At 32.0% G+C, this 15,126-nt stretch overlaps 3 protein-coding genes and 1 pseudogene across 3 annotated transcripts; 1 reads left to right on the top strand and 3 right to left on the bottom strand.

The window, feature by feature from the left end:
- Positions 1-441: 441 nt before the first annotated feature.
- LOC102585188 (germin-like protein subfamily 1 member 10) lies at positions 442-1,443 on the bottom strand. The gene is made up of 2 exons (XM_006358399.2): positions 1,269-1,443; positions 442-1,159 (listed from the first exon to the last, which is right to left on the bottom strand). Exons 1-2 carry the CDS (start codon positions 1,396-1,398, stop codon positions 597-599), a joined length of 693 nt encoding a protein of 230 aa, XP_006358461.1. The 5' UTR covers positions 1,399-1,443; the 3' UTR covers positions 442-596.
- A 2,903-nt stretch (positions 1,444-4,346) lies between these two features.
- LOC102590694 (TMV resistance protein N-like) lies at positions 4,347-10,388 on the bottom strand. Its single transcript, XM_006358497.1, has 7 exons — positions 9,873-10,388; positions 8,821-8,885; positions 6,674-7,796; positions 6,101-6,460; positions 5,584-5,681; positions 4,977-5,292; positions 4,347-4,889 (listed from the first exon to the last, which is right to left on the bottom strand). Exons 1-7 carry the CDS (start codon positions 10,386-10,388, stop codon positions 4,347-4,349), a joined length of 3,021 nt encoding a protein of 1,006 aa, XP_006358559.1.
- Positions 10,389-11,940: 1,552 nt separating this feature from the next.
- On the bottom strand, positions 11,941-13,031 carry LOC102584875 (germin-like protein subfamily 1 member 14; annotated as a pseudogene).
- A 624-nt stretch (positions 13,032-13,655) lies between these two features.
- On the top strand, positions 13,656-14,533 carry LOC102584547 (germin-like protein subfamily 1 member 20). Its single transcript, XM_006358397.2, has 2 exons — positions 13,656-13,818; positions 13,940-14,533. The coding sequence occupies exons 1-2, from the start codon at positions 13,695-13,697 to the stop codon at positions 14,500-14,502; spliced, it is 687 nt and encodes a 228-aa protein (XP_006358459.1). The 5' UTR covers positions 13,656-13,694; the 3' UTR covers positions 14,503-14,533.
- The last annotated feature ends 593 nt before the right edge of the window (positions 14,534-15,126 follow it).

Here is a 15,126-nt window from a genome sequence, read left to right as displayed (position 1 = left end):
CTAATTGAATTACCCATTTCGATAAGATAATATATCTTCCAAAGACCCCTAAATAAATGCATGGTCTCATTAATAGTATAAATTAATAATTCTTAAAAGTAGATCCAGTATCTCTAGGTATTGGAGAAACTGAAATATCAAAACAAAGTTTGGAATGGAGTTAAAAAAAAATCACTAGCTACGAAATGTACTTTTATTCAGGTCTTAAGATAGAATTTCTTTATATTGAATGAATATATATTTAGTTTATTTATGTGTCAATGTTTGTAGCTTTCAACAACAACTACTGCTACGGGTAAAATGAAAAAAATAATACGTGAACGAAAATCAGTCCATAGACAATATTCTATCAACAGTTTCTAAATCAGTAGGTAAACATCATATTTCCTTCAAAAATGAAAATACACTATATTTAATTTCATTAACCAATCTTTATTCAAATACATCAATCAACCTGAATGAAAAAATCAGTCCCAGATACTCAATCTTATTCACAAATAATACTACTATATCTTCATAACCTGTAATTAGAACATCATTAATTGAATGGTATATATTTTTAAAGAAACAAACATGATCAGTTGTTGGTTTTACTTTTAGTTATTATCCCACCAAATCTGTTCTTGAAGATTATCAATCACTTTCTTGTCAACTTGGAATGCTTTAGCGAGGACATCGTCATTAATTGGTGGATCTGAGCCAAATACTGCATTTGCAACAGTGATAACTCCTGCATTTTGACTGCTCAGACCAGCGAATGCAATGGCATTAGTCTTTCCCACATTAAGTTGAAAATGAACTAGACCCTCAGGAAAAACAAAGACATCTCCGGGGTTCAAAATCTTGGTGAACAATTTGTTCTTCATATTTGGGCCAGGGTTAGAAAGGACGAAACCAACATAAAGTCTTCCCTTAAGAACAACAAGAACCTCGGTTCCTCTAGGATGTGTATGAGGTGGATTGAGACCACGTCGTGCAAAATCAATACGAGCTAAAGAAATGCCTAAAGTATTGAGCCCAGGTAAATTGTTGACGTTGACAGCAGTAACAATTGATCCAAGTTGATTTGACGTATTTCCAGGCTTGTTTAGGCCTGGTCTGAAGAAGTCATCAGCTGTGACAAGTTTTGGATCCTTGCAAACTTTTCCATTCACGAAAACTGCATGAAAACAGAAACATTAGTAACCAAAAAAGAAAATGTAAAACAAGCACTCTATATTCATGTAAAACGCGAAGCTAGAACTTAAGTAGTAATTAATCTTAATTACCAGTTTCTTTAGATTCATTAACAGCAACACAGAAATCCTGCAAGGGACTTGGGTCTGAGGCAGTGCTAGGTGAAGATGTCAAAGCCAATATGGCAATTGTTATAACAAAAAACTTCAGGGTCAAAGCCATAATTAGCTAGATAATTAATCTTCTAATTAATTAAAATGATGCTGCTTTAAGTTTATTTCTTGTGATAAACTTTGCATGAGAATGGTGGCTATTTATAGATGAAATTTCTTGAATGAATCCTCAGATTAAACTACCCCAAAATAAACAATGAATTAATTAAGGTAGCTTCTTAATTACCAAGTCTTCTGATGATTAGTTTATTATAAACCCAATTCCTGAACCCTTCTTCAACAACTACAGAGACTGATTAATCCTCCCTGGGCCATTGGAAATGGTCAGTATTAGGAAATAAGAAAAATACAGAAGAAATAAGGAGTAACAAAGTCAAAATTGGAAAGTTTTTAGAAAAGGTAAAACTTTCAATAGTACTTAAGGGAAGGGAAATATTTTACCAATTCAAACTTCGCTTTATTTAGACAAATTTCTTGTTATTACTGCGAATGTTCACAAAAAATTATAATGTAGTAAAATTTAGTCATTAATAATTACGTTGTTGACATAACTTCATGACATAATTGTTTAAATATTCACCATGAAAGACTTGGTGATGCATGCAGAAGCCAAATCCACACTTTGTTTGAAGACAAGTTTGATCAAATTGTTATCTATAAATAGCCACAACTCTCTGCTCATGTTCTCACACATATCCTCGCTAAAGCATTTCAAGTTGATAAGAAAGTTGTGGATTATCTCCAATCACAATTCTGGTGGATAACAACTAAATTAGTATGCTGTTATCATTTGTGCTTATGTTTGGAATTTAGGAAATCATAAATAAATCTCATGATCCAGCCTTGTGAACTGGTTTCATTGATCTTTGTATTGGATATACTAAACGAGGATTTATCATGATTTGTTTTAGTCATAATTTATTGTGTGTTACTTCAATGTTCTCAATACTATACACACGCATCAAATTAAAACACATTATAGTATTTATTGAATTTGATCAAGTATTCACCCATATTACTTTCTGATCCAATCATGTAGGAACAGAACAGTATTATTAATAGTAGTATTATTGTAGTACCGAATATCAGAGGCAGATCCAGAATTTAGAGTCTCTGGGTGCCAAACGGACTCATCGCCTAAATTAACTTTATGTTTGATTCGAATTACTCGTCTTTTCAATTTATATGAGAAATCAATCAATAAAATAGGAATAAACATGTATAATTTTTTAAAAAAATGCTTGTAGGCTGTTTAAGAAAAATTTATGGTGGTTCATAATGTTCATTTGTCAAAAATCAAATAAAGATAAATATATTAATAGTAATTTTGATTTAAAAGTCAAATAATTAACGTATTTAAAAAAGAGTTAAACTAAGATAAATTAAGATATCTATTTTTAACCTCATACAAAATCAATTGTATTATTTTTAGGATAAACATAAATAGTTATTTAAAATTACTTGTCACTCAACAAAATATAAATATAAGTAACCAATTTTTCATTTTTTTTTTCATTTTACTCTCTCCATTAATTTATAGGTTATTTTTTGTTCTTGAAAGTGAAGCTATAAGGTGTATTTTTTTGTTCCCTTTTTAAAATTATATAAACATGATAAGAATCACAACTAATAATGTTTTTGGTTGAATTGCAACTTAGCGAGAAGGTAATATTTATGAACAAACATAAGTTGCAATTCTTATCATGTTAATGTATTAATAATAAATATTTTAAAATATTTTAATTAAATTTCACGTAGCTTGAATTTCAAGAATAAAAAAATATCATATAAATTGAGAGAGTATGTTATATGTAGGAGTTTATGGATGTTTTTCGATTTTGGGTTACATGAAAAATAGTACCAAAACTTATATGATTATTGGTTAAAATTACTAATGATCTTTCTGTTATATTTTCTTGTTGGAGAATATTTGATGGCATTTAAGTGTTTATGAAATTATTGAGAAGAGAAAAAAACAATTTATACCTCTTTCTATTAGTTATTAACTTTTTCTTTTACTTCTTTAAGAAATTATAAATAAAAATGATAGTTTACTATTTTAATCTTTAAGATAAACATTTTTGTAATTTTTTACAAATTTTGTTTACACTTTCAAGAAAAATTAATTGTTAGGATAATGAAAAAAAAATTAACAAATTGTTGTTTAATTTTGTTAATTGACAAATAATTTTTAATAACTATTTTTAGTAAAATGTAAATAATTAATATAGGATGGAAAAATAATATCTAATGTTAGGAGTAGGATGAATTAGGCTAAATTTCACACTTACAAAATTAATTAAAGATAAAGAAAGTAGCCTTTTTCTGCGTGCACCACATAATACTTTGGTACTATGGGTGGCGGGTTTTTTATTTATATATAGACTCTATATATACCTACATACATAAAGTTTCCGCCGAAGCTCGTGGGTGGCATGGCACCCTTGAGTAGATCCTCCCCTGCCGAATATAGTTGAATGAAAACTTGAGACTTCGACTATATAATAATAATAATAATAACTAAAAAAGAAAAAAAAATGTTAGTCTTAAGGATAAAAATGGAAAATGGACCCAAAAGGTGGATTGAGGAGTATTTTTAGCCAAATAGGTGAATGGGGGTATATTTGAACCTTTCCAAAAAGTCCAGGAGTATTTTTGGCCCTTTTTCGTTTAAACTAGGAAAAAAATCTTGATAATTCACTTACTATGGACTAGTAGTCTAATCTAATTTTATAAAAGTGATTTTTGCATCTTTCAACACGTTACTATTTTATTGTAGTCTTTCTACCTTTTTAACGTTACTAGATAGATCTATAGATAGTAAACATATATATATATATATATATATATAGATGAAGTAGACAAGATCAAATATTTAAGAAAAGTAAAAAATGACACATTCATTGTGAACCCAACTATAGATTATGAATTTGACTCTGCTTCTTATCTCATACAGGGATTGTTCAGGTGGTTTTGATGAACCAAATAAGACTAATCTCAAATACAAATGTAGTAAGTATTTACTTCATCATCAAAGTAGTAGCCTAGGATGTCTTCAAATGGCTTGTTACTTTTAGTACTCATCATCACATTAGAATCATAATAATTCTCTGTTTGTTCATCAAGGTAGAAGATTTTGACACCAAGCTCCTTAAATTCAGCAAACTGAGGAGACCCCATAACCTCAATAACATCTCCTTGTTGAAATAAATTCTCAACTTTCCAATAACTTAACCACATCATCCCACTTTGATCATCTTCTGGAAGGCCAAACCAAGCAGGATAAAAAGCCCAGTTCAAATCTTTTGTCTGATTTCGTAACCAAATTGCTGGTCCATCGTACAAGCCAACGTTGATGTATGCTTCTGGACATTTGTATACAAAGCAAATGCTCAGTCCATTTATTACTCTATGGCTATTGACATTATTATTTGGTAGGGTGCAATAGACATCTGCTGCATCTGTGAACTTGTAGCGGAACCAATTGGGTACGCTTTCGCCAGGCAAAAATGTTGAGAAAACACCACAGTGATACAATATCTGAGACATCATGTACACTAAATTAATTAGATTTGTATTATATTCAACAAAATGTGCATGTGATAAATCATGTAAAAAGAGACAGACCTGTGGGGGGAGCTTGTTAGGTGATAGTGAAAATAAGCTTGCTACGTCATCGCGTACAAAGCTTGGATATTTTTTCCCAACAATATTACTCACACGACCAAATAAAAGAGAAACCATCATACTAGTCATAGGTTGTAAATTTGAAATTCCCATGAAGGCAAGCAGTTGAGCACCTGCATTTTCCAGTGGCTCTAACTTGAACACACCTTCCACCTCAATAAGTTTGTTGCAATTTATATAACCTTCTACTGGATACCCTTTCGCACAATTAGAAGCTACTTTCTCCAAGGATATGCATCCACTAGCATTTAACTCACTGAGATTTGATGGTAATCAATCGAGACGTTTGATCTTTGTACAATATGAAATGCCAAGATATTTAAGCCTCGTAAGATTCTTAATGCTATCTGGCAGATTGCTAATTGGATTTCCTTCCAAATTTAGACAAGTTAGCAAACTCACAATGCCTAAATCAACATTCTTAAAAGCATCAAGAGATAAATTGCAATTTGCAATGTCTAACACATGCAAGGACCTTGGAAAATGGATTTCATGAACTATAAGGGATACCCTTTGTTTCCAGGCCCAAGACCATAAAGATGAATACCATGTTTGGGCCCCCAAATTGATCCCATCAGCATAAAGCTCCTTTAGTGATGTCAATTTATCCAGCTCTTGTTGGTAGGTATTCAATATTTGGGCAGCCTGAGATGTCAAGTATCACGAGACATTTTAACTTACATATGCTATCTGGGAGGCTCTTTAGTTTCTGACTATCTTTAAGGTTCAAAAGGATGAGTGTTTGCAAACATCCAATGGTGTCGTCAACATTGATTAACTTGGTACAATGTTCAAGTATCAACATTTCAAGATTGGGAAGCCCCGACAAATCTGGTGTTGTGATGAGCTCTTAAGAATGGCTTAGATCCAGTATCTCTAGGTATTGGAGAAACTAAAATATCAAAACAAGTCCTTTGTTAAGTACAATTAGTCATATTTTAGAGTGTCAAATTTTGCCCATAAATATATACCAGAGATACTTTGAGGATAGTTTGGAATGGAGTTAAAAAAAATAATCACTAGCTACGAAATGTACGTAGCTCAATAAAATGAATGAACAATACCTTATATCCGTTCCAAAGTTGTTTCAAGCTGCTGTATCGCATATCGATAGACACAACATTTCTCATTGGAAACTCATTTGGTATACACTCCTCTGGGAATCCACTCCAACATAGCCATCTCAATCCCTTTGGAAAATTCTTGTAACTTCCATTCACTTGAACTTTGTTGAATCTGAGAAATTGTAGCTTGTGCATTTTCTCAAAGGCATCAGTTTTCACATGATCTTGTAAACTAGAATTGCCCAATTTTGTACTCCAAGCTGTGGAAATTTTTTGTTTCACTGATGTTAAAGGACTAGAGTACTTTTCTTTCTTAATCATACGCATGTCCAGTACCATCCCTTGCACTGATTCTGTTCCCTAATATAAAACTCAAAAGAATCAAAAAAGAAATATAAGTTCCACTTCCACATACAACCAAAGTGCTAGGTGATTTCTTTTTGTTTGATGGGAAGAATCATCCGATACACTTGTGTTGTTGATGCATGAGAGGTAGCACATACCTAGTGAAACACCAATTTGGGAATAAGGTGACAAAATTAAATATTCAATAAACACATGCTTAGTACTTACTGTTTTTCCTCTTAGGACATTGTAAGAATTTGCGTGGTGCCAAAGTCTACTATGCTTTCCAGGATCAGTAGGTGCTTCTCTACGAACGATGTCTCTTCCCATAGCACGTACTAATTGATGCATTCTTATATCATTTACATAATCATCAATTGTCACTAAACTACTTCTATCAATGAGATTTTGTAATCCCACCAATGTGTAAAACTCACATTTATCTAATATCCTAACTACAAAATCTTTTTTCATCCACACAAAGAAACAAGAAAGGTGAAGGAACAAATTCTGATCATGATCATCTTCCAACAACTCATAACTTAATCTCAATTTGTCAACAATTTTATTTGTAGGTATATCTCTCAACTTCTCTGTTGCACTTCTCCACACATCCTTAGATTTTCCAGCCAAGGAAGAACCAATAACTTGAAGAGCTAATGGAAGTCCTCCACACCATTCAATCACTTCCTTTGAGTATTCTTTGTAGCATTTATCTTCACTTATTTGATTAATGTTTTCATGACCAAATGCATGAAAATTGAAGAGCTCATTTGCTTCAATTGTGTACAAAATTCCAACTTCATGTACCTCATGGCCTAATTGAAGTCTTAGTAAGCTTTTGTGCCTAGTTGTCACAATTATTTTACTTCCAAAACCAAACCAATCTTTCATGTCAAATATAGCTTCAACCAAATCAGGTTCATCAACATCATCAAGAACAAGAAGAACTTTTCGATTACATAAAGCATTTCTTATCTTGATGATTCCTTCATCAACACTTGATATTTTTACCTTTTCATTCTTTAGAAGGATAGAAAGAAGTTGCTTTTGTAAAGTGATGAGACCATTAGGGAGTTTTGAAGTTTCTCTTATGTTTGCTAAGAAACAACTAATTTCAAAATATCCAAAGTTTAAATTGTAAACAATTTTGGCAATTGTTGTTTTTCCAATACCACAAACTAGAAGTATTTCAATATTCGAATTGTTCGATACATCAGCTTGAACCCAAGAATTAATGGGCCTCGCTCTACGATGTATTCCGATTGAACAAGAAGCAATATATAAGGCTGGACGACTTAATCTTGTGCTGATAACGTTAATAATCTTCTTGATGAAAGTGGATTCATGCCTGAAATATCCATATAAATATTACAGAAAATCAAACATATAAGTTCTAACAAATTAAAGTGTTTTTAGTTCTAACATGTCTTTTAGTTGTATCAATTTGTTTTTTTTAATGTCTTCTTACTTGTTGATCTTCTATTATATTGTGTGTCCACGTAAGAAAACAAAAATGATTGGAGAAATAGTATTAACTTTGTAATACAATTGACTATAACTTCAATATGGTATTAACGAATACCATACCAAATTTAATTTACCGTTTTCCGAATTACCAAACCGAAATTTAAAAATTTGGTATTTGATATTTACTTTTAACTATCAATTACCGAATTACCAAATCCAAAAATTAAAAAACCCGAACTGAGTACCGAATGCCCACCCCTCGTGAAAATGATTAAACGTAGCCACATATCATTTATCCAATATGGAAAACGAATTTGATGGATTTAAAAGATTTTAGGATACGTAGTGAAGATTTTCTTGACTGATTCAAAAATGTTCTTTAATGGCCCATGTTGAAAGACTAAAGAGCTAGTTTCGATTGAGAGCAAATGACATAAATGGTCCCTAAACTATCCTAGTTGGTCTAAAATAGTCCCTTAACTATACAGTTGACGGATATGGTCCTTTAACTATCCACCTTTTTGTCAAGTTTGGTTTCCATCCACTTTTTACTGTTAGTTAACACCGTTAAGTCAATCAACAACTAAAATTGTAGAAAAATTCAAATATCAGCAACTAAATTGAACTATAGTGCTCTGTTTTCAATAATTGTTGTGCAGAAAATAACTTAAACTACAACAAAAAAATAGCAGCTATCAAATTTTGATCGAATTGCAGCACTAGAACACCCAAAAAAAACCAGCAGAAAACTGCATAATCAACACCAAACTATACATAACACATCACTAGACAGCAACATCAACCCACCAAAAAATCAGCATCAAACTGCTGCATCAGACTACCAAAAATCAGCACCAAACTGCACAAAAACACCTCCTAAAACGTCACCAAACTACTGCACATACAGCTCCAAAAACGTCACCAAACTGCTGCACAAACAGCAGCACCAACCACCAAAATCAGCACCAAACTGCACAAAACACAGCTCCAAAAACGTCACCAAACTGCTGCACATTTGTTGATGGTTTTTATAAAAAGTGGATGGAAACCAAACTTGACAAAAAGGTGGATAGTTAAAGGACCATATCCGTCAACTGTATAGTTAAGGGACTATTTTAAACCAACTAGGATAGTTTAGGGACCATTTATGTCATTTGCTCTTTGGATTGACATAAAAAAAAAAAAAGGTAGCTTTTAAATTAAAATAAAAAGTCAAATTGAAATGATTTTTAAGTCAAAATAATAAAAAGTAGGAGACATCTCTACTTTTGATTTTTGACTTATTTTAAGTCATTTTTGATTTATTTTAAGTTATTTTTTTGCCAAAACACTTTAGAAGTTAAAAACTGTCTTAAAGTTAGAATTGACTTAAAATAAGATTAGCTTAAAAGTTTCACTTTTTGTTTGTAACTTTAAAATAACTTCTTTTTTTGGGTAAGCCAATCCAAAAGTCATTTAAGTTTGAATTTAATTTATGCATATTACGAGAAAAAAAAATTATAATAATTAATATCAATATAATTACACTGGTAAATCACAACACCGTAAAAAGACATACACTAGCAATGTACATCATATCATTTTCCCTATTCCTTTAACCAAAAAAAAAGTCGTAAAAAGAAAGAGGAAAAAAGAAACTGTTTTACAAATAAATCATGGTAATTTGGTGTTTGGGTTTGCTTTTGTTTTAAGTATATAGTTTATAAGCTAAAAGTTACTATAAGTTGGTTATGTTCAACTTTTAATTTATTTTTGTACCCTATTTTTTTTTGCGTAAAAGTAAGTGTTTAAAAATAAATTTTGGTCTTTGTTAAACACCTCAAAAAAAAAAAAAAAAGAGTTTAAAAATCAAAACCTACTTAAAATTTCTTTTTGTTACAAACATAATTTATTTTTTCTGTTTTCCTCTTTTTAGCATTTGGCAAAGATGGAAGAGAGAGTACTGATTTTGAAGGACCATTCCAGCCAAATCAGCAACTTGGCTAAGTGCATTTTTCCATTTCTTCAACTTGTCCTCCCAATACTCTTTTTCATTTCTTGTACACTTGAATTTTTCTTCATGTCTATCTAATGCTTCCCCAATACTTCCCTTGAGCTTCCTTAGATTGGAAGGATCAACATGGTAAAATATGGGCAATATCATACATGCAAACTTCATTTTACGTTCAAGAATCGAAACAAGTTGATCCAAACACCAACCAGAAGATGCATAGTTTTGTGAGAATACAATTATACACATCTTTGATTCTTGTATTGACTCTGAATTAATGTTTTCTCCTCTTCTTGATTCATCAATATCATCACAACCACCACCTTTGAACGTGCAAAATCCGGCTTGTTTTAAAGCTGTGGAGAGATGGTCCGTGAAAGTTTTGCCTGTGTCTTCACATTTGAAACTCAAAAACACATCATATGAACCCTTGGAATTATTGAATGATTGATCATCATAAGCTAATTGTTTGGTGGTGGTCATTGAACAAAATTTACCACCAAAGTCAATCAACTTTGAGTTTCATTTTATAATTATTCTATTCTTTTAAATGTTCATTCGGTAATCAAAGTTGAGAAAATGACTAAAATGGTCCTTGTTGTATGGGGGTTGGATCATTTTGGTCCTTAATATATCTCTTCAATACAGATAGTCTGTAATATATATATATAAAAATGATTCATTTGATCCCAAACCCTAAATTTAACAGAGTAACTCAAAAAGACCAGATAAGAATTTCATGAACCGACTTAGTTTGATTCTGTGGAGAATATCATTAACTAATAAAAATGTACTCTCTTTAATAACTTAAGTTTTTAGATGAGATAGTCACTAACTTCAACATGGTATCAGAACTGGTAAAGGTCTTGCGATTTAATATCACGCCTTTAGATGAGATGGTCACACGCTTTAACGACCTTTGTTTTTTCTTCTTTTTTTTAGTTAAATTATTACTCCATCCGTTTCACAAAGAATGACCTAGTTTGACTTGGCACGGAGTTTAAGAAAATAAAGAAGACTTTTGAATCTTGTGGTCTTAAATTAAAGTTATGTCAAATGTACAAAATTGTCATTTAATCTTGTGGCCTTAAACATGCCACGTGGAAAGCTGAAATTAAAATGTTACCAAAAAAAGAAAGAGATTATTCTTTTTGAAACAAACTAAAAAGAAAAGGAGATCATTCTTTTTGAAACGGAGGGAGTACTAAATTTAAGGTTTGAGACCAAATACATCATCTTTTTATATATCAAGGACCAAAATGGTTCAAACCCAATACAACAAGGATCATTTTGGTTATTTTCTTCCAAAGTTCATGATATTGTCTATTTCTATCTTAAATGACCACATGGTTTCTAGCAGGGTACGAATTGAGAAGTCGTTGTCAAGCCCGTCTAATTCATACAAATCACGGGTAGTGTACGTCCTCATGAATAAGAGTAAAGTTTAGGTAGCTAAATTTAAAAAATTGTGTAATATTTTCTATTTATCATTTCTAAATATTTTCTCCGTCGGTTTTTTTTACACATCCCTTAATAAGGATTTAGGAAGAGTGTTTGACCAGAGGTATAGGTAGCTTGATATCACCAGGTTCGGAAGAATCCATTATTTTCGACGAAGAACACATATTTGTGTATACAAATCCACAAAAATTACAATAGATAGTATATATGAACGCATAACTTTAAAATATGATGGGTTCAATGCTAAGTATTTGAAAGGTTGAACTAATAAAGCTTAAAATTGTGGATCCACCTCTGTGGACGATGTTACTTTTATAGAATCAATTTTTATTGAATATATATTTAGTTTATTTATGTGTCATGATTGATATGTTTGTAGTTTTCAACAATAATTACTACTATGGTCTATGGGTAAAATGAAAAAAAAAAATACGTGAATGAAAATCAGTCCATAGACAATATTCTATCAACAGTTTCTAAATCACTAGGGAAACATCAGATTTCATTCAAAAATGAAATTCACTATATTTAATATCATTAACCAATCTTTATTAATTACATCAATCAACCTGAATGAAAGTCAATCCAAAAGTCCAGATACTCAATCTTATTCACAAATAATACTACTATATCTTCACACCATGGTAATTAGAACATCATTGAATGGTATATTTTTTTAAAGAAACAAACATGAGTTGTTGGTTTATACTTTTAGTTATTATCCCACCAAAATTCTTCTTGAAGATCATCAATCACTTTCTTGTCAACTTGAAATGCTTTAGAGAGGACATTATCATTAATTGGTGGATCTGAACCAAATACTGCATTTGGAATAGTGATAACTCCTGCATTTTGGCTGCTCAAACCAGCAAACGCAATGGCATTAGTCTTTCCCACGTGGTGGATCTGAGCCAAATACTGCATTTGCAACAGTGATAACTCCTGCATTTTGACTGCTCAGACCAGCAAATGCAATGGCATTAGTCTTTCCCACATTAAGTTGAAAATGAATTAGACCCTCGGGAAAAACAAAGACATCACCAGGGTTCAAAATCTTGGTGAATAACTTGTTCTTCATATTTGGGCCAGGGTTAGAAAGGACGAAACCAACATAGAGTCTTCCCTTAAGAACAACAAGAACCTCGGTTCCTCTAGGATGTGTATGAGGTGGATTGAGACCATGTCGTGCAAAATCAATACGAGCTAAAGAAATGCCTAGAGTGTTGAGCCCAGGTAAATTGTTGACGTTGACAGCAGTAACAATTGATCCAAGTTGATTTGACGTATTTCCAGGCTTGTTTAGGCCTGATCTGAAGAAGTCATCAGCAGTGACAAGTTTTGGATCCTTGCAAACTTTTCCATTCACGAAAACTGCATGAAAACAAATGTACATTAGAAATCAAAAAAATGAATAAGAAAAACAAGCACTCTGTATTCATTTAAACGCGAAGCTAGAACTTGAGCAGTAATTAATTTCAATTACCAGTTGTTTTAGAGTCATTAACAGCAACACAGAAAATCTTGTAAGGGGACTTGGGTCTGAGGCAGTGCTAGGTGAAGATGCCAAAGCCAATATGGCAATGGTTATAACAAGAAACTTCAGGGCCAAAGCCATAATTAGCTAGATAATTAATCTTCTAATAAATTAAAACGATACTGCTTTAGTTTTTTTTCTTGTAAGCTTGAAGGTGATAGACTTTGCATGGGAATGGCAGCGCTATTTATAGATGAAATTTCTTGAATGAGTCCTCAAATTAAATTAACCCCAAAATAAACAATGAATTAATTAAGGTAGCTTCTTAATTACCAAGTCTTTGATGATTAGTTTATAATAAACCCAAATCCTGAACCCTTCTTCAACAACTACAGAGACTGATTAATCCTCCCTGGGCCATTGGAAATGGTCAGTATTAGGAAATAAGAAAAATACAGAAGAAATAAGGAGTAACAAAGTCAAAATTGAAAAGTTATTAGAAAAGGTAAAACTTTCAATAGTACTTTAAGGGAAGGGAAATATTTTACCAATTCAAACTTCGCTTTATTTAGACAAATTTCTTGTTATTACTGCGAATGTTCACAATTTTTTTACTTTAGTAAGATTTAGTCATTAATAGTTACGTTGTTGACATAACTTCATGACATAATTGTTTAAATATTCACCATGGAAGACTTGGTGATGCATGCAGAAGCCAAATCCACACTTTGTTTGAAGACAATTTTGATCAAATTGTTATCTATAAATAGCCACAACTTTCTGCTCATGTTCTCACACAGATAAATCAGTAAATTGTCTCAACATATTTATAGACAGAGTTTGAACTAATTGTTATGGCTCTCAAGTACTTTGTATTAACCATTGCCATATTGGCTGCGGTGACTTCAATAAGCCATGCATCTGATCCTAGTCCTTTACAAGATTTTTGTGTTGCTGTTAATGATTCCAAGTCTGCTGGTAACTTTGATTCTTATTTCAATCATGGCTTTTGCATACTTCTTGCTGCTTTTGTTTGTTTTCTATACTATTATAGTATTTGTTGTTATTTTTGCTTTCTAATTGTGATTTCTGTGTACAGTTTTCGTGAATGGGAAATTTTGCAAGGATCCAAAGGATGTTACTGCAGATGACTTCTTTAGACCAGGGTTAAATGTACCTGGAAATACTTCAAATCAACTTGGATCTGTTGTGACTGCTGTGAATGTCAATAACTTGCTTGGACTCAACACTCTAGGCATTTCTTTAGCTCGTATTGATTTTGCACCATACGGTTTCAACCCACCTCATACCCACCCCCGAGGAACTGAAGTTCTTGCTGTCCTTGAGGGCACACTCTATGTTGGATTTGTTCTTTCGAACCCTGGTCCAAATATGAAGAATAAACTCTTTACCAAGATACTACATCCTGGAGATGTGTTCGTTTTTCCAATAGGTCTGATTCATTTTCAATTTAATGTGGGAAAGACTAAGGCCGTTGCATTTGCTGGACTCAGTAGCCAAAATCCAGGTGTCATCACTGTTGCAAATGCAGTATTTGGCTCAGACCCACCAATCAATGATGATGTTCTTGCAAAAGCATTCCAAGTTGACAAGAAAGTTGTGGATTATCTCCAGTCACAATTTTGGTGGGACAACAACTAGATTAGTATAAGCCAAATACTATGGTTTCTATTATGTGTGCTCATGTTTGGAATTTAAGAAATCACAAATAAATCTCATGATCTAGCCTTGTGGACTGGTTTCATTGATCTTTGTATTGGATGTACTAAACAAGGATTTCTCATGGTTTGTTTTAGTAAAAAATTATATTTAATCGTGAGTTACGATAATGTTCTCAAAACTATACAAAAGTTTCAAATTAAATCACTTCATAGTATTTATTGAATTTGATAAGAGTATTTAGCCATATTACTTTCTGATTCAAGCATGTAGGAACCATATTAGATTAATTCAAGATTTTAAAATTAAAAATTAGATATTCGAAAACTATATAAGAAGTAATGTAAGTTGCAATTCTTCTTGTATCATATCAATAGAAAAAATGTTGATCAAAATTCATGTAGTTTGAATCTCGAGAAGTGAAAAGTGACCAATATTTTCAGACAGAGGGAGTACAATACATGAAAACCATCGACCAACATACATTAAAGTCAGAATGTTGGACTCAAGAGATTAGAAAACAACAAGATGAACAAGAATTGATATTTTCAAGGTCTAACTTCACAAGGGAGAAATAAGTCCAAACAAGAACAAAGATCATTCTTT

The sequence above is a fragment of the Solanum tuberosum genome, unplaced genomic scaffold, assembly GCF_000226075.1.
Source record: "Solanum tuberosum cultivar DM 1-3 516 R44 unplaced genomic scaffold, SolTub_3.0 scf00277, whole genome shotgun sequence".
Classification (NCBI taxonomy): Eukaryota; Viridiplantae; Streptophyta; class Magnoliopsida; order Solanales; family Solanaceae; genus Solanum; species Solanum tuberosum.
This window is presented reverse-complemented; position numbering and strand designations above follow the sequence as displayed.

Coding starts and splice junctions, on each gene's coding strand:
- LOC102585188 (XM_006358399.2), bottom strand. CDS start 1,398: ATGGCTTTGACCCTGAAGTTTTTTGTTATAACAATTGCCATATTGGCT. Junction 1,160..1,268: donor TAATGAATCTAAAGAAACTG/GTAATTAAGATT, acceptor GTTTTCATGCAG/TTTTCGTGAATGGAAAAGTT.
- LOC102590694 (XM_006358497.1), bottom strand. CDS start 10,388: ATGACCACCACCAAACAATTAGCTTATGATGATCAATCATTCAATAAT. Junction 5,682..6,100: donor AACTTTGGAACGGATATAAG/GTATTGTTCATT, acceptor TTGACATCTCAG/GCTGCCCAAATATTGAATAC. Junction 5,293..5,583: donor AATTTGGGGGCCCAAACATG/GTATTCATCTTT, acceptor ATCAAATCTCAG/TGAGTTAAATGCTAGTGGAT.
- LOC102584547 (XM_006358397.2), top strand. CDS start 13,695: ATGGCTCTCAAGTACTTTGTATTAACCATTGCCATATTGGCTGCGGTG. Junction 13,819..13,939: donor TAATGATTCCAAGTCTGCTG/GTAACTTTGATT, acceptor TTCTGTGTACAG/TTTTCGTGAATGGGAAATTT.